Below are 25,507 nucleotides of genomic sequence, written 5' to 3'. Positions count from 1 at the left end.
AGGAAGTGGATGGCTGCTAACTTTCTACTTTTAAATTCGGACAAAACAGAGATGCTTGTTCTAGGTCCCAAGAAACAAAGAGATCTTCTGTTGAATCTGACAATTAATCTTAATGGTTGTACAGTCGTCTCAAATAAAACTGTGAAGGACCTCGGCGTTACTCTGGACCGTGATCTCTCTTTTACGAACATATCAAGACTGTTTCAAGGACAGCTTTTTTCCATCTACGTAACATTGCAAAAATCAGAAACTTTCTGTCCAGAAAAATTAATCCATGCTTTTGTTACTTCTAGGTTAGACTACGGCAATGCTCTACTTTCCGGCTACCAGATAAAGCACTAAATAAACTTCAGTTAGTGCTAATACGGCTGCTAGAATCCTGACTAGAACCAAAAAATTTGATCATATTACTCCAGTGCTAACCTCCCTACACTGGCTTCCTGTCAAGGCAAGGGCTGATTCCAAGGTTTCACTGCTAACCTACAAAGTATTACATGGGCTTGCACCTACCCATCTCTCTAATTTGGTCCTGCCGTACATACCTACACGTACGCTACGGTCACAAGACGCAGGCCTCCTAATTGTCCTTAGAATTTCTAAGCAAAATGCTGGAGGCAGGGCTTTCTCCTATAGAGCTCCATTTTTATGGAATGGTCTGCCTACCCATGTGAGAGACGCAGACTCGGTCTCAACCTTTAAGTCTTTACTGAAGACTCATCTCTTCAGTGGGTCATATGATTGAGTGTAGTCTGGCCCAGGAGTGTGAAGGTGAACAGAAAGACTCTGGAGCAACGAACCGCCCTTGTTGTCTCTGCCTGGCCGGTTCCCCTCTTTCCACTGGGATTCTCTGCCTCTAACCCTATTGCAGGGGCTGAGTCACTGGCTTACTGGTGCTCTTTCATGCCGTCCCTAGGAGGGGTGCTTCACTTGAGAGGGTTGAGTCACTGATGTGATCTTCCTGTCTGGGTTGGCGCCCCACCTTGGGTTGTGCCATGGCGGAGATCTTTGACATGCTGTTTTCAACACTCTAGAGACAGCAGGAGTGGTGGAGATACTCTCAATGATCGGCTATGAAAAGCCAACCGACATTTACTCCTGAGGTGCTGACTTGCTGCACCCTCGACAACTACTGTGATTATTATTATTTGACCAATTTATGAACATTTGAACATCTTGGTCATGTTCTGTTATAATCTCGACCCGGCACAGCCAGAAGAGGACTGGCCACCCCTCATTGCCTGGTTACTCTCTAGGTTTCTTCCTAGGTTTTGGCCTTTCTAGGGAGTTTTTCCTAGCCACCGTGCTTCTACACCTGCATTGCTTGCTGTTTGGGGTTTTAGGTTTGGTTTCTGTACAGCACTTTGAGATATCAGCTGATGTACGAAGGGCTATATAAATACATTTGATTTGATTTGATGACTTGGGTGACTGGATCTTTTACAAGTTTTGGGGCCTTCCTCTGACACTGCCTTTTATATAGGTCCTGGACGGCAGGAAGCTTGGCCCCAGTGATGTACTGGGCTGTATGCACTACCCTCTGTAGCGCCTTACGGCAGGATGCTGAGTAGTTGCCATACCAGATGATGATGCAACCGGTCAGGGTGTTCTCGATGGTGCAGCTGTAGAACTTTGAGGATCTGGAGACCCATGCAAAATCTTTTCAGTCTCCTGAGGGGGAAAAGGAGTTGCCGTGTGCTTGTCATGACTGTCTTGGTGTGTTTGGACCAGGATAGTTTGTTGGAAATGCGGACCCCAAGGAACTTGACACTCTCAACCCGCTCCACTACAGCCACGCCGATGAGAATGGGGGAGTGTTCGGCTCTCCTTTTCCTGTCGTCCACAATCATCTCCTGTGTCTTGCTCACGTTGAGCGAGAGGTTGTTGTCCTGGCACCACACTGCCAGATCTCTGACCTCCTCCCTATAGGCTGTCTCATAGTTGTTGGTGATCAGGCCTACCCCCGTTGTGGCCACACAGTTGTGGGTGAACAGGGTGTACAAGAGGGGACTAAGCACACATCCTTGAGGGGCCCCCGTGTAGAAGATCAGTGTGGCGGATGTGTTGTTACCTACCCTTACCACCTTGATGTGAGCCATGACCAGCCTTTCAAAGCACTTCATTGCTACCGATGTAAGTGCTACGCGCGGTAGTCATTTAGGCAGGTTACCTTCGCATTCTTGGGCACAGGGACTATGGTGGTCTGCTTGAAACATGTAGGTACTACAGACTCATTCAGGGAGAGGTTGAAAATATCAGTGAAGAAACTTGCCAATTGGTTAGGAGCATTCTTTGAGTACATGTCCTGGTAATCCACCTACCCCCGCGACCTTGTGAATGTCGACTTGTTAAAATGTCTTGCTCACATCGGCTACGGAGAGCGTGATCACACAGTCGTCCGGAACAGCTGATGCTCTCATGCATGCTTCAGTGTTGCTTGCCTCGAAAGCGAGCATAAAAAGGCATTTAGCCCGTCTGGTAGGCTCGCGTCACTGGGCAGCTCGTGGCTGGGTTCCCTTTGTAGTCCGTAATAGTTTGCAAGCCCTGCCACATCCGACAAGCGTCAGAGCAGGTGTTGTAGGATTCAATCTTAGTCCTGTATTGACACTTTGTCTGATTGATGGTTCGTCTGAGGGCATAGCGGGATTATTTCTAAGCGTCCGGATTAGAGTCCTGCTCCTTGAAAGCGGCAGCTCGAGCCTCCTGAACCAGGAACATCAGGTTCAAAAGCGGTTTAAATGACAACTTGCAGCCATAGTGAAGGGTATGTGAGAGACACTTTGTGTGTACAGTATGTGTGTGCAAGGAGGAGAGGAGAGAAAATTAGTTCAAATAAGGGCATCTCTCGATCCAATCTCAGAGCTACAGGGAGGACTGTTACTCCCTGTCCCACACAAACTCAAGCCCACATTCATGTCAATGGATACCAATGTTTTTTTCAGTGACAGTAAGGGAGCGGTCTCTCCAAACAGTGTGTTGTTTATTAGTCAGACCTGATGTAATGAAGAGAGAGAAAAAGAGGGAGGAGGTGGAGAAGGGAGGGAAACGGGCTGCTTTTTTCAAAGGTCAGAATTCCAATGTGTGCCCAGGAGACAAACACGCACACGCACGCACACGCACACGCACACGCACACGCACACACACACACACCTCCCTCTCAGATAGATAGACAGAAGAATGGGGAAAAGGGTGAGGTGTCTATCTACTGTAACCGTCCTCCCTCTCTCATCATACAGCCTAGTAGCTGTACATCCTAGAGCAGGATCCACACCACAGACCACCAACGAACTATCATGGTCCAAACACACCAAAACAGTCATGAAGAGGGCACGACAACACCTTTTCTCCCTCAGGAGACTGAAAAGATTTGGCACGGGTCCCCAGATCCTCAAAAAGTTCTACAGCTGCACCATCAAGAGCATCCTGACCAGTTGCATCACTGGGGCCAAGCTTCCTGCCATCCATGACCTTTATACTAGGTAGTGTCAGAGGAAAGTCCCAAAAAGATGTCAAAGACTCCAGTCACCCAAGTCATAAACTGTTCTCTCTGCTACCTCAAGGCAAGTGGTACCAAAGCACCACGTCTAGGACCAAAAGGCTCCTTAACAGCTTCTACCCCCAAGCCATAAGACTGCTGAACAGTTAATCAAATGGCTCCCAGGACTATTTACATTGATCCCCCCTCTCTGTTTTTACACTGCTGCTATTCACTGTTTATTATCTATTCATAGTCACTTTACAAATTACCTCATCTAACCTGTACCCCTACACATTGACTCGGTACCGGTACCCCCTGTATATAGCCTCATTATTGCTATGTAAATTTTTTGTGTGACATTTAGATTTGATTTTTTTTAAACTTTAGTTTATATAGTAAATATTTTGTTTTTACACTGCTGCTACCCGCTGTTTATTATCTATGCATAGTCACTTTACCACTACCTACAAATAACCTCGCACATTGACTCGGTATCAGTACCTCTTGTAATAGCCTCGTTATTGTTATTTTATCGTGTTACTTTTTATAATTTTTTACTTTAGTTTATTTGGTAAATATTTTCTTAACTCTTTGTTGAACTGCATTGTTTGCTAGGGGCTTGTAAAGTAAGCGTTTCACGGTCAGGTCTACACCATATGATTCACAGTAACTCACTACTGTCCAGAGCACATAGAACGGATTGGCACAAGATGTGGAATCAATGCAGAGCTTCCATCAAGATATTCTACAGCTATCATCACACTGTCTGATGTAATGTATGAACATATAGGGGCCATATTGTCAGGGCCCCGGTGTGACATCTGACAAAAGGAAGAATTCAGAAGCCCTTTTCTGGCTCTGCTAGTAGGAAATGACACAAGCCTCAAGCATTTCCCCCCAGAGACAGGAAGACAGAAAGACTATGAAGGAGGTGCTGAGCTGGTTGGTAAATACTCCATGATCAGTGTTGGGGAGTAGTTAACTACATGTAGTTCAATTAGTAATTTAATTACATCTTGATGTAGCTTGGTGGTAGTTGAACTATATTCAAATCTTGGTAGTGTTTTCAGTAGTTAATTACTTTTTTACCATGTAGTGGTGTAGCTAACTACTGGAACTACATACTACTTTTTTCAGTAAACATTTTTTTTGTTAAGGGTAGCTTTAGTGTTGCTTAACTCCTTCCAGTGTGAGGTGATTGGTCGTTTCCCCCAACACTGTTCATAATACTAACTTAGTGAGTGTGTTTCACAGGGAAAGAGAGAGGGAGGGAGAGACAAAGAGAGGGAGGGAGAGACAGAGAGAGGGAGAGAGAGAGAGGCAGAGAGAGGGAGAGAGAGGCAGAGAGACAGAGAGAGGGAGGCAGAGAGAGGGAGAGAGAGGTAGAGAGAGGTAGAGAGGGAGGGAGAGAGACAGAGAGGGGAGGGAGAGACAGAGGGAGAGAGAGAGGGAGGGAGGGAGGGAGAGACAGAGAGGGGGAGACAGAGGGAGGGAAAGAGAGGGGGAGGGAGAGGGAGAGACAGAGAGGGAGGGAGAGAGAGGGAGTGAGAGAGAGAGGGAGGGAGAGACAGAGAGGGAGAGAGGGAGAGGGAGGGAGAGAGGGGGAGGGAGGGAGAGACAGAGAGAAGGAGGGAGGGAGAGACAGAGAGAAGGAGTTAGGGAGAGACGGGGAGGGGGAGGGAGGGAGAGGGAGAGACAGAGAGGAGGGAGGGAGAGACAGAGAGAAGGAGTGAGGGAGAGACAGAGAGGGGGAGGGAGAGACAGAGAGAAGGAGGGAGGGAGAGACAGAGAGGGGGGTGGAGAGGGAGGGGGAGACAGAGAGGGAGGGTGAGACAGAGACAAGGAGGAAGGGAGAGACAGAGAGGGGGAGGGAGGGAGAGGGAGGGAGAGACAGAGAGGGAGGGAGAGAGAGAGGGAGTGAGAGAGAGAGAGAGGGAGGGAGAGACAGAGAGAAGGAGGAAGGGAGAGACAGGGAGGGGGAGAGAGGGAGACAGATGTATCATCAAGTTGCACAGGGTTTTGAACTTCTGACCCTCCCTGTGTTGTCTCTAGTGCTTATGTCTATAAAAGGACCAGGTTGTCATCACATATCTGAGCGACTGACAGAAGTTAGGGCTTCTGCTTTATTTACCTACTGGAGTGTTAGTTCTGCCCCAAGGGTTGAAAGAAACTGTATGGTCTGTGCTAGAGTACCTGAGGCATCTAAGGATCGGACTTAACCTCTCTGAATAAGTCAAAGTCTCAAACTGTGTGACTCTCCTTATTGCCTTGCTAATAATTAGCATTCCAGACATTTTCCTTGAGACTGGAGATTTCAAATGTGAAATATTTTTAATGACTATACTTATAATGCTGAAAACATTACCCCCCAATGACCCCCATAATATGAGTAACATTCATTCTAACTATCCACAGGGCCACAACATAAGCTCACATATATTTAGCCTGCCCTCATCCCATAGATCCCTTCATGGCACAGAGTTCTCATGCCTGCCAGCATATTTCACTTTGCATAATACACTTCCCCCACACTAAAATAGTCCAGGGTCTCTGAGCCACAGTCTACTACCACACCATGACAGCATGCACTGTAGCAGAAAACAGCCAATAGTCTATTCATGTCAAATAACTCTATAGAGTTCAGATCATCAAATTGTTCCTAATCATCAAACTGTTCCTAATACCAGAATTCTTCACATTTCCAATAAGCATTTATCAATCAATCAAATGTATTTATAAAGCCCTTTTCAGATCAGCAGATATCACAAAGTGCTGTACAGAAACCCAGCCTAAAACCCCAAACAGCAAGCAATACAAACAAAGGTCAACCACAGTCAAATGTGAAAACTCTAAACCCTTAATCAACTGAGTGGGTTTAATCCCCCAAATAATGTACACTACTCAGAAGTTCTACAGATCTTTATGCCATGGATCACACAGGTGATTTCAGAGATCCACTCAATCCTGTCACACACACCTTCTCCCCCAGTGTGTGTGTATCATGGCTCCCGGACTTACAAGCGTGCATAGAAGTCACAGAACTCCTTGTAGACTTTGACATCGCTGCGTCTCCTCTGAGACTTGGAGACGGGCAGCTCTGCCTCCCCACCGTTGGCATGACGATGACCGTTGAACTCCGCAGGATGTGGTTCAGGGTCCTGGGCCTCCCCATTCTCCAGGATGGTGGGGGGTTGTGGCTGACTTTGAACCTGTACCTCCATAGGACACGACTCGGTAGTCTAAATACTAGTTAGTATAAGCTCCCAGTCCAACACACCCTTCCCCGGCCCTATCCAAATACAGGCTCGTTCCCAAACACCCAGTCCTAGAACAGTCCAATCCAAAAAGTAGGAGTAGTCTAGAAAGAGATGGCCTGAGCAGCACTGAGTCAGAGAAGAAGACTGTCTGACTGCCCTGACTTCACACAGATCCCTGATTTATTTATTTACCTCCCTCCCTCCCTCCCTCCCTCCCTCCCTCCCTTTTTATCTCCCTTGCTCATCCTCTCTCCTTCCATTTCACCCTCCCTCTCTCTCTCTTTTTATCTCCCTTGCTCATACTCTCTCCTTCCATTTCACCCTCCCCCTCTCTCTCTTTTTATCTCCCTTGCTCATACTCTCTCCTTCCATTTCACCCTCCCCCTCTCTCTCTTTTTATCTCCCTTGCTCATACTCTCTCGTTCCATTTCACCCTCCCGCTCTTTCTCTTTTTATCTCCCTTGCTCATACTCTCTCATTCCATTTCACCCTCCCTCAACTCTCTCTCTCACATGCAGGTTGGCATTTATGGTAATGAATTTTGCCCTGGAGGCAGCTCTGCCGAGTGGTCACTAGCTAGCACAGCCACAAAATCATAAAATCACATTTTAAACCTAACCTTAACCACAATGCTAACCCTAATGTCTAACCCTAACCTTCAATTAAGGACAAAAAGGTCATTTTTGCAATATTATACATTTTGACTTTGCAACTGGCCCATCTAATGGACAGAGGTTACTGTGCCACTGGACACATACACACACACCAGTGGGGGCTGCTGAGGGGAGGACGGCTCATAATAATGTCTGGAATGGAGTCAATGGAATGGTATTAACCACATGGAAACCACATCTTTAATGTGATTGATACCACTCCATTGACTCCATTCCAGCCATTATTATGAGCCGTCCTCCCCACAGCAGCCCCCACTGACACACACTTCTACATTATAACTCATGGAGATATGTTGTGATTTCTCACTTCCAGGAGAGAAACAGATGGTTTGGCTAAAGTCATAGCTCTGTATGTGTGTGTGTGTGTGTGTGTGTGTGTGTGTGTGTGTGTGTGTGTGTGTGTGTGTGTGTGTGTGTGCGCACGCGCATGCTCAGTGAGATCCACCACATGGATCAGAGTCAGAAACAGGCTGAGTTGAGCAACTCAGTGTTTTGCTCAAGGGAGATTAAGGAATGAAACATGCACTCTGCAATATGAAAACATAAATATTTTTTTAACCAAGCAAGTGAGTTAAGAACAAATTCTTATTTTCAATGACAGCCTAGGAACAGTGGGTTAACTGCCTTGTTTAGGGGCAGAACCACAGATGTTTACCTTGTCAGCTCAGGGATTCAATTTTGCAACCTTTCGGTTACTAGTCCAGCACTGTAACCACTAGGCTACCTGCCGCCCCATTAAAAAGTAATCTCATCCATATTATGCCATTTTTAATCTACTGAATAAACACTTCACAAACATTTACAAATCAAAGTGACTGATAGTTGTTTATGTGGCTAAACTCATCACACCAGGGGAGCAACTGTCACTGGGGAAGGGGTTCCCCCCCCACATTCAGAAATGTCATTTTTGTCCCCTCCAGTTTTATAATTGGAATGTGATACAAAACAAGGCAACGGTGTGCTTTAGGACCATGCAGATGCCTATAGCGGTCGGGTAGGCTGTTTGGAGTGTTTATCCGACTGGAAAAAAATGTATATATAAAAAAATATGTATATATGCCCCCCCCCCCCCCACACACTTCTAGAAACAAAGTTGCGCCCCTACATCTTCCTGCTCTGACCTTAAATAAATTACACTTCGACACCAACAAAAGGCCAGGAAATCTACAGGAGATGTTCAAATAACTCTGATTCAGTGGGAACATTTTGATCTTCTGTAAGAAAAACTATTTAACCAGAAGAAAACTTATTCTGTCCAATTATTTTGAAGCTAGGGTAGTGTTCCCGCTCCAAATCTCAATGCTGTGTGGCAGCCTGTGTGTCTCTCTAGAGAGGAGTACTGTGGACACGTGTGTCTCTCTAGAGAGGAGTACTGTGGACATGTGTGTCTCTCTAGAGAGGAGTACTGTGGACACGTGTCTCTCTAGAGAGGAGTACTGTGGACATGTGTGTCTCTCTAGAGAGGAGTACTGTGGACATGTGTGTCTCTCTAGAGAGGAGTACTGTGGACATGTGTGTCTCTCTAGAGAGGAGTACTGTGGACACGTGTCTCTCTAGAGAGGAGTACTGTGGACATGTGTGTCTCTCTAGAGAGGAGTACTGTGGACACGTGTGTCTCTCTAGAGAGGAGTACTGTGGACATGTGTGTCTCTCTAGAGAGGAGTACTGTGGACACGTGTCTCTCTAGAGAGGAGTACTGTGGACATGTGTGTCTCTCTAGAGAGGAGTACTGTGGACATGTGTGTCTCTCCACAGAGACTATAAACCAGGAGAGCACAGGCATTCCTCTCTCTGCTATTCCAGCCTGTTTCCATCATTCCACAAATAGACGCCCAGGAAAGTATCATGTCCAAAATAGGCGCTGGCAGCTGACGCCAGCCCCCGTATGTGTGTGTGTGTGTTTGCGTGCGTGCGTGTGTATGGGGGGGCAGCTTTTCCCTCCTTCCTGTCCCTGGTGTGTGTCCTACTGCTAGGTGCACATTCACATATTACTCCCATTAAAACTACTAGGAGAATGAAGGCCTCACAGGAAAACAAATCCCGAAAACAGATTGTGAGACACTGGTGTTAACTGACAGGACAATGGGATGGAAGGCGGGACCAAAACAGGAAACACTCTGAGCTGCCTTCCTAATTACAGCATACTGATCATACTGAGGAGAGGAGGAGCATTTCCATGTGGTCATGTCTCTGTTCATGTGGTCATGTCTCTGTTCATGTGGTCATGTCTCTGTTCATGTGGTCATGTCTCTGTTCATGTGGTCATGTCTCTGTTCATGTGGTCATGTCTCTGTTCATGTGGTCATGTCTCTGTTCATGTGGTCATGTCTCTGTTCATGTGGTCATGTCTCTGTTCATGTGGTCATGTCATGTCTGTTCATGTGGTCATGTCTCTGTTCATGTGGTCATGTCTCTGTTCATGTGGTCATGGTTCATGTCTCTGTTCATGTGGTCATGTCTCTGTTCATGTGGTCATGTCTCTGTTCATGTGGTCATGTCTCTGTTCATGTGGTCATGTCTCTGTTCATGTGGTCATGTCTCTGTTCATGTGGTCATGTCTCTGTTCATGTGGTCATGTCTCAGTTCATGTGGTCATGTCTCTGTTCATGTGGTCATGTCTCTGTTCATGTGGTCATGTCTCAGTTCATGTGGTCATGTCTCTGTTCATGTGGTCATGTCTCAGTTCATGTGGTCATGTCTCTGTTTATGTGGTCATGTCTCAGTTCATGTGGCTTCCTCTCCTGCAGGTTAAATCCAGGGTTAGCCCCAACAACATGCAGACAAAGGAGGCTCCAGTAAAAAGGACTCAGGACAGGGCCAACTACAGAGAGAAACCCTGCCCCCTGGGGTCTGAACTACAGAGAGAACCCCTGCCCCCTGGGGTCTGAACTACAGAGAGAACCCCTGCCCCCTGGGGTCTGAACTACAGAGAGAACCCCTGCCCCCTGGGGGTCTGAAGTACAGAGAGAAACCCTGCCCCCTGGGGGTCTGAAGTACAGAGAGAAACCCTGCCCCCTGGGGTCTGCAGTACAGAGAGAAACCCTGCCCCCTGGGTCTGAAGTACAGAGAGAAACCCTGCCCCCTGGGGGTCTGAAGTTCAGAGAGAAACCCTGCCCCCTGGGTCTGAAGTACAGAGAGAAACCCTGCCCCCTGGGGGTCTGAAGTACAGAGAGAAACCCTGCCCCCTGGGGGTCTGAAGTTCAGAGAGAAACCCTGCCCCCTGGGGGTCTGAAGTTCAGAGAGAAAGTACCCTGCCCCCTGGGTCTGAAGTACAGAGAGAAACCCTGCCCCCTGGGGGTCTGCAGTACAGAGAGAAACCCTGCCCCCTGGGGGTCTGCAGTACAGAGAGAAACCCTGCCCCATGGGGGTCTGCAGTACAGAGAGAAACCCTGCCTCCTGGGGGTCTGAAGTACAGAGAGAAACCCTGCCTCCTGGGGGTCTGAAGTACAGAGAGAAACCCTGCCTCCTGGGGGTCTGCAGTACAGAGATAAACCCTGCCCCCTGGGGGTCTGAACTACAGAGAGAAAACCTGCCCCCTGGGGGTCTGAACTCCAGAGAGAAACCCTGCCCCCTGGGGTCTGAAGTACAGAGAGAAACCCTGCCCCTTGGGGGTCTGAAGTACAGAGAGAAACCCTGCCCCCTGGGGGTCTGAAGTACAGAGAGAAACCCTGCCTCCTCCTGCCCCCTGGGGGTCTGAAGTACAGAGAGAAACCCTGCCCCCTGGGGGTCTGCAGTACAGAGAGAAACCCTGCCCCTTGGGGGTCTGAAGTACAGAGAGAAACCCTGCCCCCTGGGGGTCTGCAGTACAGAGAGAAACCCTGCCCCCTGGGGGTCTGAACTACAGAGAGAAACCCTGCCCCCTGGGGGTCTGCAGTACAGAGAGAAACCCTGCCCCCTGGGGGTCTGAAGTACAGAGAGAAACCCTTCCCCCTGGGGTCTGAAGTACAGAGAGAAACCCTGCCCCCTGGGGGTCTGCAGTACAGAGAGAAACCCTGCCCCCTGGGGGTCTGCAGTACAGAGAGAAACCCTGCCCCCTGGGGGTCTGAAGTACAGAGAGAACACCTGCCCCCTGGGGGTCTGCAGTAGAGAGAGTAACCCTGCCCCCTGGGGGTCTGCAGTACAGAGAGAAACCCTGCCCCCTGGGGGTCTGCAGTACAGAGAGAAACCCTGCCCCCTGGGGGTCTGCAGTACAGAGAGAACCCCTGCCCCCTGGGGTCTGAACTACAGAGAGAACCCCTGCCCCCTGGGGTCTGAACTACAGAGAGAACCCCTGCCCCCTGGGGTCTGAACTACAGAGAGAACCCCTGCCCCCTGGGGTCTGAACTACAGAGAGAACCCCTGCCCACTGGGGTCTGAACTACAGAGAGAAACCCTGCCCCCTGGGTCTGAAGTACAGAGAGAAACCCTGCCCCCTGGGGGTCTGCAGTACAGAGAGAAACCCTGCCCCCTGGGGGTCTGCAGTACAGAGAGAAACCCTGCCCCCTGGGGGTCTGCAGTACAGAGAGAAACCCTGCCCCCTGGGGGTCTGCAGTACAGAGAGAAACCCTGTACAGAGAGAAACCCTGCCCCCTGGGGGTCTGCAGTACAGAGAGAAACCCTGCCCCTTGGGGGTCTGCAGTACAGAGAGAAACCCTGCCCCTGGGGGTCTGAAGTACAGAGAGAAACCCTGCCCCCTGGGGGTCTGCAGTACAGAGAGAAACCCTGCCCCCTGGGGGTCTGCAGTACAGAGAGAAACCCTGCCCCCTGGGGGTCTGCAGTACAGAGAGAAACCCTGCCCCCTGGGGGTCTGCAGTACAGAGAGAAACCCTGCCCTGGGGGTCTGCAGTACAGAGAGAAACCCTGCAGGGGGTCTGCAGTACAGAGAAACCCTGCCCCTGGGGGTCTGCAGTACAGAGAGAAACCCTGCCCCCTGGGGGTCTGCAGTACAGAGAGAACCCTGCCCCCTGGGGGTCTGGGAGAGAAACCCTGTCTGCAGTACAGAGAGAAACCCTGCCCCATGGGGGTCTGCAGTACAGAGAGAAACCCTGCCCCCTGGGGGTCTGCAGTACAGAGAGAAACCCTGCCCCCTGGGGGTCTGAAGTACAGAGAGAAACCCTGCCCCCTGGGGGTCTGCAGTACAGAGAGAACCCCTGCCCCCTGGGGGTCTGCAGTACACATAGAGGTGACAGGAAACATTCCAGGAGGCAGGAACTTAGACTGCACTAAGAGACAAATGAGGTGTTATGATGATGATGATGACAAAAGGCAGCTTTCGACATCCATACAGAGATAATAAAAACATCTGATAATGCCAAAGGAACACTTTGCTGTGTCCGAAGAGAGACAAAATGATCTTTGAGCCAGTATAAAGGTTTCTCCCCTGGGCTATATCCAACTCTGTCTGCGGATACATGATAGGATGAATATAACTGTTTAGACAGATGCTTAGCTTGGCCTATTTGGAGGGTAAGCCATTACAAACAGTCACTTTGGGGTTAGTTTGTCTAGTGCATGTTCTAGAGTAAATACATAGACTGCCAAGACCTGTATTGCAACACACAATAACACACTACAAACTGCAACAACACACACAGCACTAGATTAGCTACTTGACAGATGTGTTGTCAGAGTAACAGGCATGGTAATACAAAGTCAAATGGAATAGCAGTATAAATCACTATGGCGATGGTACAATATTTCCTGTTGGTGAGAAAGTGGTGCAACAGCACAGCTGCAAGGTGTCATTGCTCAACCAGAATACTCCACGCCTTCGTCAGGGCCCAGAGGCAGGGTTCTGCAATATCCTTCCACACACTTCCAGGCAACGCCAGGCCAGGCCGTCTCAAACTAACCTAACCACAGGCTCAAAAAGTATCTCCCCAGGCCTCTAATACCTTCCAAATCTTTGCCCAGGGCCTCAGGTCATCCTGGCTAACCCTGGCTCCCCAAGAATCTTCCAAGCTTCCAGGCTAAGTATTTCTAAAACATGTCATTGTTTAGTTGTGATAGCCATCTAACAGTCCAACACCACAGTAGCTGTGCATTTGCCCTCCCAGAGGGTGAAGAATGAGTTCTGACAAGTATGTTTCCTGGATAATGCTGAGGCGGAAATGGTTTGAAGGGGGCTAGGTACACCGATCAGACTGGACCTACTGGCTAAGGCTGCTAGGCTGCTAGCACTAAGGAGAATGCTAACCAAACAAACCCCCTTCTCCTGCTGCACTGTGTCAACAGTAGCCATGGTAATGGAGAAATATAAGGGCTGTGTTAAGCACAACAACTAGAGAAAAACCTGTGGCTGTGCTCCTCAAACCAATCAGAGAAGTGGAAGAAAGAATACACTAGGTGTTCTCTGTAGACATGTTAATTCCCTTTGTGCTAAGTGTACTGTATCTCAAACATTAGCAGATAGTTCCTCCCTGTTTCCCCATTGTTCCCAACATCCCTAAAACCTCTGCCCTGCCCCTCTGCCCTATTGGCATGACTCCACTGTTCCATTTCCTGCTGAGGGCAGAGTGAGAGGAGGAGGCGAGGGTTTGGGAGTATGTGTGACAACCTGGGAAGCAAGCTGCGTGGTCATGAGTCATGTTGTCATGTGAAGGTCACATTACATGGCAGGGACACACCACTACAACCAAAGACGTCACAGAGACCAGGTGACTTTATGGTCTGTTCTGTCACTGGCTCAATTCTGCCGACCAAGCACTTCAGTGCATCATGTGTGTGTGTGTGTGTGTGTGTGTGATGCGTGGATTGACTCATAACCTGCAGTCCCGCGGTTATATCGCGGTTATATCCTCGGGGGTGGGGGGGGGGGGTTGAATAAAGAGAAAACAATGCCTCAAAAAATCCATAAATGTATAATTCTCATGCAATTTATAGGCTAATAGTAGGCTACATTGAGGGTTTTCTTTCATTATTTTAGGCTGGCATTTTTGCATAAGCCTAAGCTAGGGCCTAATTGTACGCGCGGCAAATTATAAACATAGTTGACTAACAAATAGCCTATCATAATGTTGGAAATTATAAACAGAAACCTATCTAAATCCTGCACCCTCTGTCAAAAAAAGCTACAGCACATGTTCTATATTAGCGGATTAGGGTTGGATGGTTGCGGATGGGTGCAGGTGAACAAACACCACTACTGTGTGATATGATATAATATGGCTGTCCCTTGGGAGAGATATTCTCTCCCTCTATCATCTCTACAGCTGTATTGTGTTGTTCTCAGGTCACCTCTGAAAAGAGATTCGTCGGCATTCCTGACATTACAGACGTCTAATCACTGCATGATCAGGGGTGGACAGAGAGGGAGATAGGGGGGAAAGCGAGATAGAGGGAGATGAAGAGAGAGAAGGAGGAAGAAGGCGGGAGAGGGAGAGAAAGAGAGCAACAGAAACCCTTTACTCCAAACAGAAAATGTTCTGCATAAAACAGAGTTTCTATTGGACAAAATCAGGTTAACCCCTCCCCGTTTGGTTTGCTCTGTTTGCTTCCATTTGGTTCTTAAAATGGTAAACGGTTTTCTATATGTATACACTCTACACTTTACTTCACACTCATACAGTACACAAAGGCCACACAGACCCCGTTCTCTGCATCTCTTCAACACAGAGTTCACCAACAGGTGGTGACTCATCAAATGTTTCCAAGCATTAACCCTAATCACCCCCCACTACAATACACTCTCTGACCTGCTGTCTGTTTACTCTGCAGAATGGGCAAATAGAGAGAAATCAAAGCGGGGGGGGGGTGTAGAGAAAAAGGTTCTCACCTGAGGCTGTCAGGAGCTATGCTTCCATAGCTGTCAGGTCTCTCCTGTCTGCGTCTATACAGGTCTGAGTTAGACAACTCCTTCAACCGCAGAGAGTTCATCCCTCCTTCCTTCCCTTCCCTCTGTCCACCAGGGTGTGGATAAACACTCACAATAATCCTCCTCGTGTATGTGATTAGTGAGCTCCAAGGCTCGACAGCCAACAACCACCACTGACCCCCACCAGTCTCCTCTCCAAGCCCAGAACGTCAGCTCACCCCTGGGAAGCCCTTAGCAGATCATTCCCCTCTCTCTCCTGGAACAGCAGGCTACTACATTACACACAACCTCTATCTCTGACAAACACACACCTCCAGGCACACACCCAAAGGAATAACCTATCAGGGGTGTGGCTCTGATCCAACACACCTATCAGCTCCTCGCTCTGCCCCCCTCCTCAGCCCCAGGGCAGGTAGAGATAGAGGGAGGAGGAGGGATAAGGAGGAAGAATGGTAAAAAAGGTAAGAGGCAGTTGTACTGCAGTAGTCTATTGTCTTTACCTCTCTTTCTCCCCCCTCTCCCTGTTGCTCCCTCCCCCTCTCTTGTCCTCTTTATGCTTGTCATCTTGCCAAGCTATCCAATGCCATTCCCATTCTGATAGGATGTCAGTGTCCCCCCCATAGCCGGCCCTAGCCTTTTGAGGGCCCTATGCGAGCTTGCCCAACCAAATCTCTTCTGCCGTTTTAAAGCAAATGTCCGTCAATTGCACACATTTTGCCAAGACTTATGCCATGTTAATGATATCTGAGTGAAAGTGGCTAACAAAATCAATGGGGGCCCCCTGGAGGTCAGGGCCCCAAGGCACATGCCCTACGTGCCAGTCGGTATTTGACCATGATTACTAACTTTAGATAGCTGGCCAGACTAACTATAATTTGTTAGTTGACATGGCTAATTGAGTGACTGTCAGCGACCGACATAACATGAGGAAAACTTTTGATGCAACTCAATTTCAAAATTGCACCTTGTGTATTCTACTATCCTACTTATGTATGTAAGTTGAGACCCCCTACTGTGTTCCAAAATGTTTTAATATATTAATATATATTAATTTTGTGGGTCAGGGGCTCCCTAGCATCTGGAGGCCCTAACCAACCACCTATGTCGCCTATGCCTGGAGCCGGCCCTGGTACCCCAGTCTCCATCTCCCTGTAGTCTCTCTTGATCTCCCGGGAGTTTCTCATGATCTCTCTGGAGTCTCTCATTGTCTCACAACGTGTATGTCTCTGCATCCGTCTGACTGAGAGTGAGGGTTTCTGTGATAGAAGAGAGCTGAACTGAACTGACAATATTGATTGACATAACGACTATTGCATTATACAATTTATCTCATCCTCTCAGATTTCCTCAAATAACAAACAGCCCCCTTGGAGCCCCACAAGATGAACCCATCCACAGCTCTCTGTGTGTACTCAGTGTGTGTAGTGTGTGTACTCAGTGTGTGTAGAGTATGTGTCTACTCAGTGTGTGTTGTGTGTTTATGAATGTACTCAGTGTGTGTAGTGTGTGTACTCAGTGTGTGTAGGGTGTGTATGTATGTACTCAGCGTGTGTAGTGTGTGTGTATGTATGTATGTACTCAGCGTGTGTAGTGTGTGTGTGTTTACTCAGTGTGTGTAGGGTGTGTATGTATGTAATCAGCGTGTGTAGTGTGTGTATGTATGTACTCAGCGTGTGTAGGGTGTGTATGTATGTACTCAGCGTGTGTAGGGTGTGTATGTATGTACTCAGCGTGTGTAGGGTGTGTATGTATGTACTCAGCGTGTGTAGTGTGTGTATGTATGTATGTACTCAGCGTGTGTAGGGTGTGTATGTACGTACTCAGCGTGTGTAGGGTGTGTATGTATGTACTCAGCGTGTGTAGGGTGTATATGTACTCTGCTCACTATGTACTTCACACCCTTATAGCACATGTTTTCTTTACACTGAACTCACACAGGAAACACACACACACACAGAGACACACACAGACACACACATACAGGGTCAGAGAAAGCGCCAGAAGAGTTCAGAGTTTACATTGTCACCATGAAGTGGTGACAGAGTGATGGCCGCTCTGATCCCACATGAACACCCTTTCCTCTTCCTGTTTTCCAGTTTCCCAGTTAACCACATGTTACTCAGAGCGGGGTTGTCCTATGGTTATTTTGCATACAACCTTCCCACAACGTTCTGGGAATGGTGCAGGATAGTGGCTTGGCTTTGGAACATTCTCAGCACATTTTAAAAAATTTACAAAATAATATTATTTTCTTGGTATTTCATTACTTTAACAGAATGTTTCCTAAATTCAAAAGTCACTCGCACATCTGAGCAATCATTTTTGCAGGTGCATGGGAACAGTTGAACAAGATGAAGGAGAAAGGAAAACGCACACTGCTCTTGATAGTATCACTGCATTTACATTTACATTTAAGTCATTTGGCAGACGCTCTTATCCAGAGCGACTTACAAATTGGTGAATTCACCTTATGACATCCAGTGGAACAGCCACTTTACAATAGTGCATCTAAATCATTTAAGGGGGGGGGGTGAGAAGGATTACTTTATCCTATCCTAGGTATTCCTTAAAGAGGTGGGGTTTCAGGTGTCTCCGGAAGGTGGTGATTGACTCCGCTGTCCTGGCGTCGTGAGGGAGTTTGTTCCACTGATCTTTAATATGCTTATGTATCGGCCTCACAGCCTTCGTCGGAGCTTTTGTGAATTTCATAAAATTAGCACCCTTATGTAGACCTGGCCCCACCCACATCCGTTCCACACATCGAAGGGGGTTGGAGGCAAAGGAAAAACAAAAAAGTGCTACCATGCATTTCATAAATATTCTAATTAAGTGTGTAAATAAGACATATGAGGACTTATCAAGTTTTCACTAATCATTGGGTACATCGTACAAAAAACATCAGAGTTATCTTAAAAAGGGACATAATTCATGTTCAAATTCACAACATAACATATTTCATCATTACGATTAAGACCTTTAGGAAATAATCTCCAGAGGGCGAAAATCCCCAAATATTCTCTTTTACTCAGAGTATTATTGATATCACCTCCCCTGTCTGATATCTTAGCTTTCTCTACGCCACAAAATCTAGAGGTAGATGATTGAACTTTGATGTTCACTAATTCTCTGTTTGAGAGAAGAGGTTTGACCGTCATAGCAGAGCCCACATGGACATTTAATAATGTAAATAACATGGGCGGTAGAACACGTAATAATGTCATTTATTTGGAACCATTTTCCTGTGTGGGTGGCAGAAATATTCACACCCTATCATATTGTTGCACTGTGCGCATCCTCTGCATATATAGCTACCATTTGGTAGAGGGCGTAAAAGAGCCTGGCTGATTTTCTTTTGTGGCTGGCAGTTGGCATGAACCAATTTATCGCGTAAATTGCGACCTCTCCTATACACAATAAGTGGTGGATTTTTAAATTCAGCCGGCCAAGTTGGGTCCGATGATAAAATATGCCAGTGTTTCTTGACCACATCTCCCGAGTTCAAAGTATATGTAGTTGTGAACATTACGGAGTGTTCTTTAGCTTTAGTATATGTAGTTGTGAACATTACAGAGTGTTCTTTAGCTTTAGTATATGTAGTTGTGAACATTACAGAGTGTTCTTTAGCTTTAGTATTTGTAGTTGTAAACATTACGGAGTGTTCTTTAGCTTTAGTATATGTAGTTGTGAACATTACAGAGTGTTCTTTAGCTTTAGTATATGTAGTTGTGAACATTACAGAGTGTTCTTTAGCTTTAGTATATGTAGTTGTGAACATTACAGAGTGTTCTTTAGCTTTAGTATATGTAGTTGTGAACATTACAGAGTGTTCTTTAGCTTTAGTATATGTAGTTGTGAACATTACAGAGTGTTCTTTAGCTTTAGTATATGTAGTTGTGAACATTACAGAGTGTTCTTTAGCTTTAGTATATGTAGTTGTGAACATTACAGAGTGTTCTTTAGCTTTAGTATATGTAGTTGTGAACATTACAGAGTGTTCTTTAGCTTTAGTATATGTAGTTGTGAACATTACAGAGTGTTCTTTAGCTTTAGTATATGTAGTTGTGAACATTACAGAGTGTTCTTTAGCTTTAGTATATGTAGTTGTGAACATTACAGAGTGTTCTTTAGCTTTAGTATATGTAGTTGTGAACATTACAGAGTGTTCTTTAGCTTTAGTATATGTAGTTGTGAACATTACAGAGTGTTCTTTAGCTTTAGTATATGTAGTTGTGAACATTACAGAGTGTTCTTTAGCTTTAGTATATGTAGTTGTGAACATTACAGAGTGTTCTTTAGCTTTAGTATATGTAGTTGTGAACATTACAGAGTGTTCTTTAGCTTTAGTATATGTAGTTGTGAACATTACAGAGTGTTCTTTAGCTTTAGTATATGTAGTTGTGAACATTACAGAGTGTTCTTTAGCTTTAGTATATGTAGTTGTGAACATTACAGAGTGTTCTTTAGCTTTAGTATATGTAGTTGTGAACATTACAGAGTGTTCTTTAGCTTTAGTATATGTAGTTGTGAACATTACAGAGTGTTCTTTAGCTTTAGTATATGTAGTTGTGAACATTACAGAGTGTTCTTTAGCTTTAGTATATGTAGTTGTGAACATTACAGAGTGTTCTTTAGCTTTAGTATATGTAGTTGTGAACATTACAGAGTGTTCTTTAGCTTTAGTATATTACAGTAGTTGTGAACATTACAGAGTGTTCTTTAGCTTTAGTATATGTAGTTGTGAACATTACAGAGTGTTCTTTAGCTTTAGTATATGTAGTTGTGAACATTACAGAGTGTTCTTTAGCTTTAGTATATGTAGTTGTGAACATTACAGAGTGTTCTTTAGCTTTAGTATATGTAGTGAACATTACAGAGTGTTCTTTAGCTTTAGTATATGTAGTTGTGAACATTACAGTGTTCTTTAGCTTTAGTATATGTAGTTGTGAACATTACAGAGTGTTCTTTAGCTTTAGTATATGTAGTTGTGAACATTACAGAGTGTTCTTTAGCTTTAGTATATGTAGTTGTGAACATTACAGAGTGTTCTTTAGCTTTAGTATATGTAGTTGTGAACATTACAGAGTGTTCATTTAGCTTTAGTATATGTAGTTGTTAAGAGTGTTCATATATGTAGTTGTGAACATTACTTGTTCTTTAGCTTTAGTATATGTAGTTGTGAACATTACAGAGTGTTCTTTAGCTTTAGTATATGTAGTTGTGAACATTACAGAGTGTTCTTTAGCTTTAGTATATGTAGTTGTGAACATTACAGAGTGTTCTTTAGCTTTAGTATATGTAGTTGTGAACATTACAGAGTGTTCTTTAGCTTTAGTATATGTAGTTGTGAACATTACAGAGTGTTCTTTAGCTTTAGTATATGTAGTTGTGAACATTACAGAGTGTTCTTTAGCTTTAGTATATGTAGTTGTGAACATTACAGAGCTTTAGTTCTTTAGCTTTAGTATATATGTAGTTGTGAACATTACAGAGTGTTCTTTAGCTTTAGTATATGTAGTTGTGAACATTACAGAGTGTTCTTTAGCTTTAGTATATGTAGTTGTGAACATTACAGAGTGCTTTAGTATTTAGTTGTGAACATTACAGAGTGTTCTTTAGCTTTAGTATATGTAGTTGTGAACATTACAGAGTGTTCTTTAGCTTTAGTATATGTAGTTGTGAACATTACAGAGTGTTCTTTAGCTTTAGTATATGTAGTTGTGAACATTACAGAGTGTTCTTTAGCTTTAGTATATGTAGTTGTGAACATTACAGAGTGTTCTTTAGCTTTAGTATATGTAGTTGTGAACATTACAGAGTGTTCTTTAGCTTTAGTATATGTAGTTGTGAACATTACAGAGTGTTCTTTAGCTTTAGTATATGTAGTTGTGAACATTACAGAGTGTTCTTTAGCTTTAGTATATGTAGTTGTGAACATTACAGAGTGTTCTTTAGCTTTAGTATATGTAGTTGTGAACATTACAGAGTGTTCTTTAGCTTTAGTATATGTAGTTGTGAACATTACAGAGTGTTCTTTAGCTTTAGTATATGTAGTTGTGAACATTACAGAGTGTTCTTTAGCTTTAGTATATGTAGTTGTGAACATTACAGAGTGTTCTTTAGCTTTAGTATATGTAGTTGTGAACATTACAGAGTGTTCTTTAGCTTTAGTATATGTAGTTGTGAACATTACAGAGTGTTCTTTAGCTTTAGTATATGTAGTTGTGAACATTACAGAGTGTTCTTTAGCTTTAGTATATGTAGTTGTGAACATTACAGAGTGTTCTTTAGCTTTAGTATATGTAGTTGTGAACATTACAGAGTGTTCTTTAGCTTTAGTATATGTAGTTGTGAACATTACAGAGTGTTCTTTAGCTTTAGTATATGTAGTTGTGAACATTACAGAGTGTTCTTTAGCTTTAGTATATGTAGTTGTGAACATTACAGAGTGTTCTTTAGCTTTAGTATATGTAGTTGTGAACATTACAGAGTGTTCTTTAGCTTTAGTATATGTAGTTGTGAACATTACAGAGTGTTCTTTAGCTTTAGTATATGTAGTTGTGAACATTACAGTGTTCTTTAGCTTTAGTATATGTAGTTGTGAACATTACAGAGTGTTCTTTAGCTTTAGTATATGTAGTTGTGAACATTACAGAGTGTTCTTTAGCTTTAGTATATGTAGTTGTGAACATTACAGAGTGTTCTTTAGCTTTAGTATATGTAGTTGTGAACATTACAGAGTGTTCTTTAGCTTTAGTATATGTAGTTGTGAACATTACAGAGTGTTCTTTAGCTTTAGTATATGTAGTTGTGAACATTACTTTAGTATATGTGTTGTGAACATTTGTTCTTTAGCTTTAGTATATGTAGTTGTGAACATTACAGAGTGTTCTTTAGCTTTAGTATATGTAGTTGTGAACATTACAGAGTGTTCTTTAGCTTTAGTATATGTAGTTGTGAACATTACAGAGTGTTCTTTAGCTTTAGTTCTTTAGTTTATATGTATTAACATTAGTGTTCTTTAGCTTTAGTATATGTAGTTGTGAACATTACAGTGTTCTTTAGCTTTAGTATATGTAGTTGTGAACATTACAGAGTGTTCTTTAGCTTTAGTATATGTAGTTGTGAACATTACAGAGTGTTCTTTAGCTTTAGTATATGTAGTTGTGAACATTACAGAGTGTTCTTTAGCTTTAGTATATGTAGTTGTGAACATTACAGAGTGTTCTTTAGCTTTAGTATATGTAGTTGTGAACATTACAGAGTGTTCTTTAGCTTTAGTATATGTAGTTGTGAGTTACAGAGTGTTCTTTAGCTTTAGTATATGTAGTTGTGAACATTACAGAGTGTTCTTTAGCTTTAGTATATGTAGTTGTGAACATTACAGAGTGTTCTTTAGCTTTAGTATATGTAGTTGTGAACATTACAGAGTGTTCTTTAGCTTTAGTATATGTAGTTGTGAACATTACAGAGTGTTCTTTAGCTTTAGTATATGTAGTTGTGAACATTACAGAGTGTTCTTTAGCTTTAGTATATGTAGTTGTGAACATTTGTTCTTTAGCTTTATATATGTAGTTGTGAACATTACAGAGTGTTCTTTAGCTTTAGTATATGTAGTTGTGAACATTACAGAGTGTTCTTTAGCTTTAGTATATGTAGTTGTGAACATTACAGAGTGTTCTTTAGCTTTAGTATATGTAGTTGTGAACATTACAGAGTGTTCTTTAGCTTTAGTATATGTAGTTGTGAACATTACAGAGTGTTCTTTAGCTTTAGTATATGTAGTTGTGAACATTACAGAGTGTTCTTTAGCTTTAGTATATGTAGTTGTGAACATTACAGAGTGTTCTTTAGCTTTAGTATATGTAGTTGTGAATTACATTTCTTTAGCTTTAGTATATGTGTTCTTTAGAGTGTTCTTTAGTTTAGTATATGTAGTTGTGAACATTACAGAGTGTTCTTTAGCTTTAGTATATGTAGTTGTGAACATTACAGAGTGTTCTTTAGCTTTAGTATATGTAGTTGTGAACATTACAGAGTGTTCTTTAGCTTTAGTATATGTAGTTGTGAACATTACAGAGTGTTCTTTAGCTTTAGTATATGTAGTTGTGAACATTACAGAGTGTTCTTTAGCTTTAGTATATGTAGTTGTGAACATTACAGAGTGTTCTTTAGCTTTAGTATATGTAGTTGTGAACATTACAGAGTGTTCTTTAGCTTTAGTATATGTAGTTGTGAACATTACAGAGTGTTCTTTAGCTTTAGTATATGTAGTTGTGAACATTACAGAGTGTTCTTTAGCTTTAGTATATGTAGTTGTGAACATTACAGTGTTCTTTAGCTTTAGTATATGTAGTTGTGAACATTACAGAGTGTTCTTTAGCTTTAGTATATGTAGTTGTGAACATTACAGAGTGTTCTTTAGCTTTAGTATATGTAGTTGTGAACATTACAGAGTGTTCTTTAGCTTTAGTATATGTAGTTGTGAACATTACAGAGTGTTCTTTAGCTTTAGTATATGTAGTTGTGAACATTACAGAGTGTTCTTTAGCTTTAGTATATGTAGTTGTGAACATTACAGAGTGTTTGTGAACATTTAGCTTTAGTATATGTAGTTGTGAACATTACAGAGTGTTCTTTAGCTTTAGTATATGTAGTTGTGAACATTACAGAGTGTTCTTTAGCTTTAGTATATGTAGTTGTGAACATTACAGAGTGTTCTTTAGCTTTAGTATATGTAGTTGTGAACATTACAGAGTGTTCTTTAGCTTTAGTATATGTAGTTGTGAACATTACAGAGTGTTCTTTAGCTTTAGTATATGTAGTTGTGAACATTACAGAGTGTTCTTTAGCTTTAGTATATGTAGTTGTGAACATTACAGAGTGTTCTTTAGCTTTAGTATATGTAGTTGTGAACATTACAGAGTGTTCTTTAGCTTTAGTATATGTAGTTGTGAACATTACAGAGTGTTCTTTAGCTTTAGTATATGTAGTTGTGAACATTACAGAGTGTTCTTTAGCTTTAGTATATGTAGTTGTGAACATTACAGAGTGTTCTTTAGCTTTAGTATATGTAGTTGTGAACATTACAGAGTGTTCTTTAGCTTTAGTATATGTAGTTGTGAACATTACAGAGTGTTCTTTAGCTTTAGTATATGTAGTTGTGAACATTACAGAGTGTTCTTTAGCTTTAGTATATGTAGTTGTGAACATTACAGAGTGTTCTTTAGCTTTAGTATATGTAGTTGTGAACATTACAGAGTGTTCTTTAGCTTTAGTATATGTAGTTGTGAACATTACAGAGTGTTCTTTAGCTTTAGTATATGTAGTTGTGAACATTACAGAGTGTTCTTTAGCTTTAGTATATGTAGTTGTGAACATTACAGAGTGTTCTTTAGCTTTAGTATATGTAGTTGTGAACATACAGAGTGTTCTTTAGCTTTAGTATATGTAGTTGTGAACATTACAGAGTGTTCTTTAGCTTTAGTATATGTAGTTGTGAACATTACAGAGTGTTCTTTAGCTTTAGTATATGTAGTTGTGAACATTACAGAGTGTTCTTTAGCTTTAGTATATGTAGTTGTGAACATTACTTTAGTATATGTGTTCTTTAGAGTGTTCTTTAGTTTATATGTAGTTGTGAACATTACAGAGTGTTCTTTAGCTTTAGTATATGTAGTTGTGAACATTACAGAGTGTTCTTTAGCTTTAGTATATGTAGTTGTGAACATTACAGAGTGTTCTTTAGCTTTAGTATATGTAGTTTACAGAGTGTTCTTTAACATTACAGAGTGTTCTTTAGCTTTAGTATATGTAGTTGTGAACATTACAGAGTGTTCTTTAGCTTTAGTATATGTAGTTGTGAACATTACAGAGTGTTCTTTAGCTTTAGTATATGTAGTTGTGAACATTACAGAGTGTTCTTTAGCTTTAGTATATGTAGTTGTGAACATTACAGAGTGTTCTTTAGCTTTAGTATATGTAGTTGTGAACATTACATTACAGAGTGTTCTTTAGCTTTAGTATATGTAGTTGTGAATTACATTACAGAGTGTTCTTTAGCTTTAGTATATGTAGTTGTGAACATTACAGAGTGTTCTTTAGCTTTAGTATATGTAGTTGTGAACATTACAGAGTGTTCTTTAGCTTTAGTATATGTAGTTGTGAACATTACAGAGCTTTAGTATATTTAGAACATTTTCTTTAGTATATATGTAGTTGTGAACATTACAGAGTGTTCTTTAGCTTTAGTATATGTAGTTGTGAACATTACAGAGTGTTCTTTAGCTTTAGTATATGTAGTTGTGAACAT

General features: G+C 43.1%; 1 protein-coding gene across 5 annotated transcripts in view; it reads right to left on the bottom strand.

Annotated features, from left to right (window-relative positions):
• LOC135547490 (LIM and senescent cell antigen-like-containing domain protein 1) overlaps positions 1-25,507 on the bottom strand; it is a 91,938-nt gene that overhangs the window by 34,549 nt on the left and 31,882 nt on the right. The window contains exon 1 of one of the 5 annotated variants that reach the window (XM_064976549.1): positions 15,160-15,504. The exons of 2 other annotated variants lie outside the window; for them this stretch is intronic. In XM_064976549.1, coding sequence (XP_064832621.1) covers positions 15,160-15,260 — 101 coding nt within the window. In that variant the 5' untranslated portion in view covers positions 15,261-15,504. Of the gene's footprint in view, positions 1-6,493; positions 6,913-15,159; positions 15,505-25,507 lie in introns of those variants that run through there. 2 more of the 5 variants (XM_064976552.1, XM_064976548.1) reach the window with 2 other exon arrangements.

Source organism: Oncorhynchus masou, chromosome 10 (genome assembly GCF_036934945.1).
Source record: "Oncorhynchus masou masou isolate Uvic2021 chromosome 10, UVic_Omas_1.1, whole genome shotgun sequence".
NCBI lineage: Eukaryota > Metazoa > Chordata > Actinopteri > Salmoniformes > Salmonidae > Oncorhynchus > Oncorhynchus masou.
Note: the sequence above shows the minus strand (reverse complement) of the source record. Positions and strands in the feature narration are given on the sequence as shown.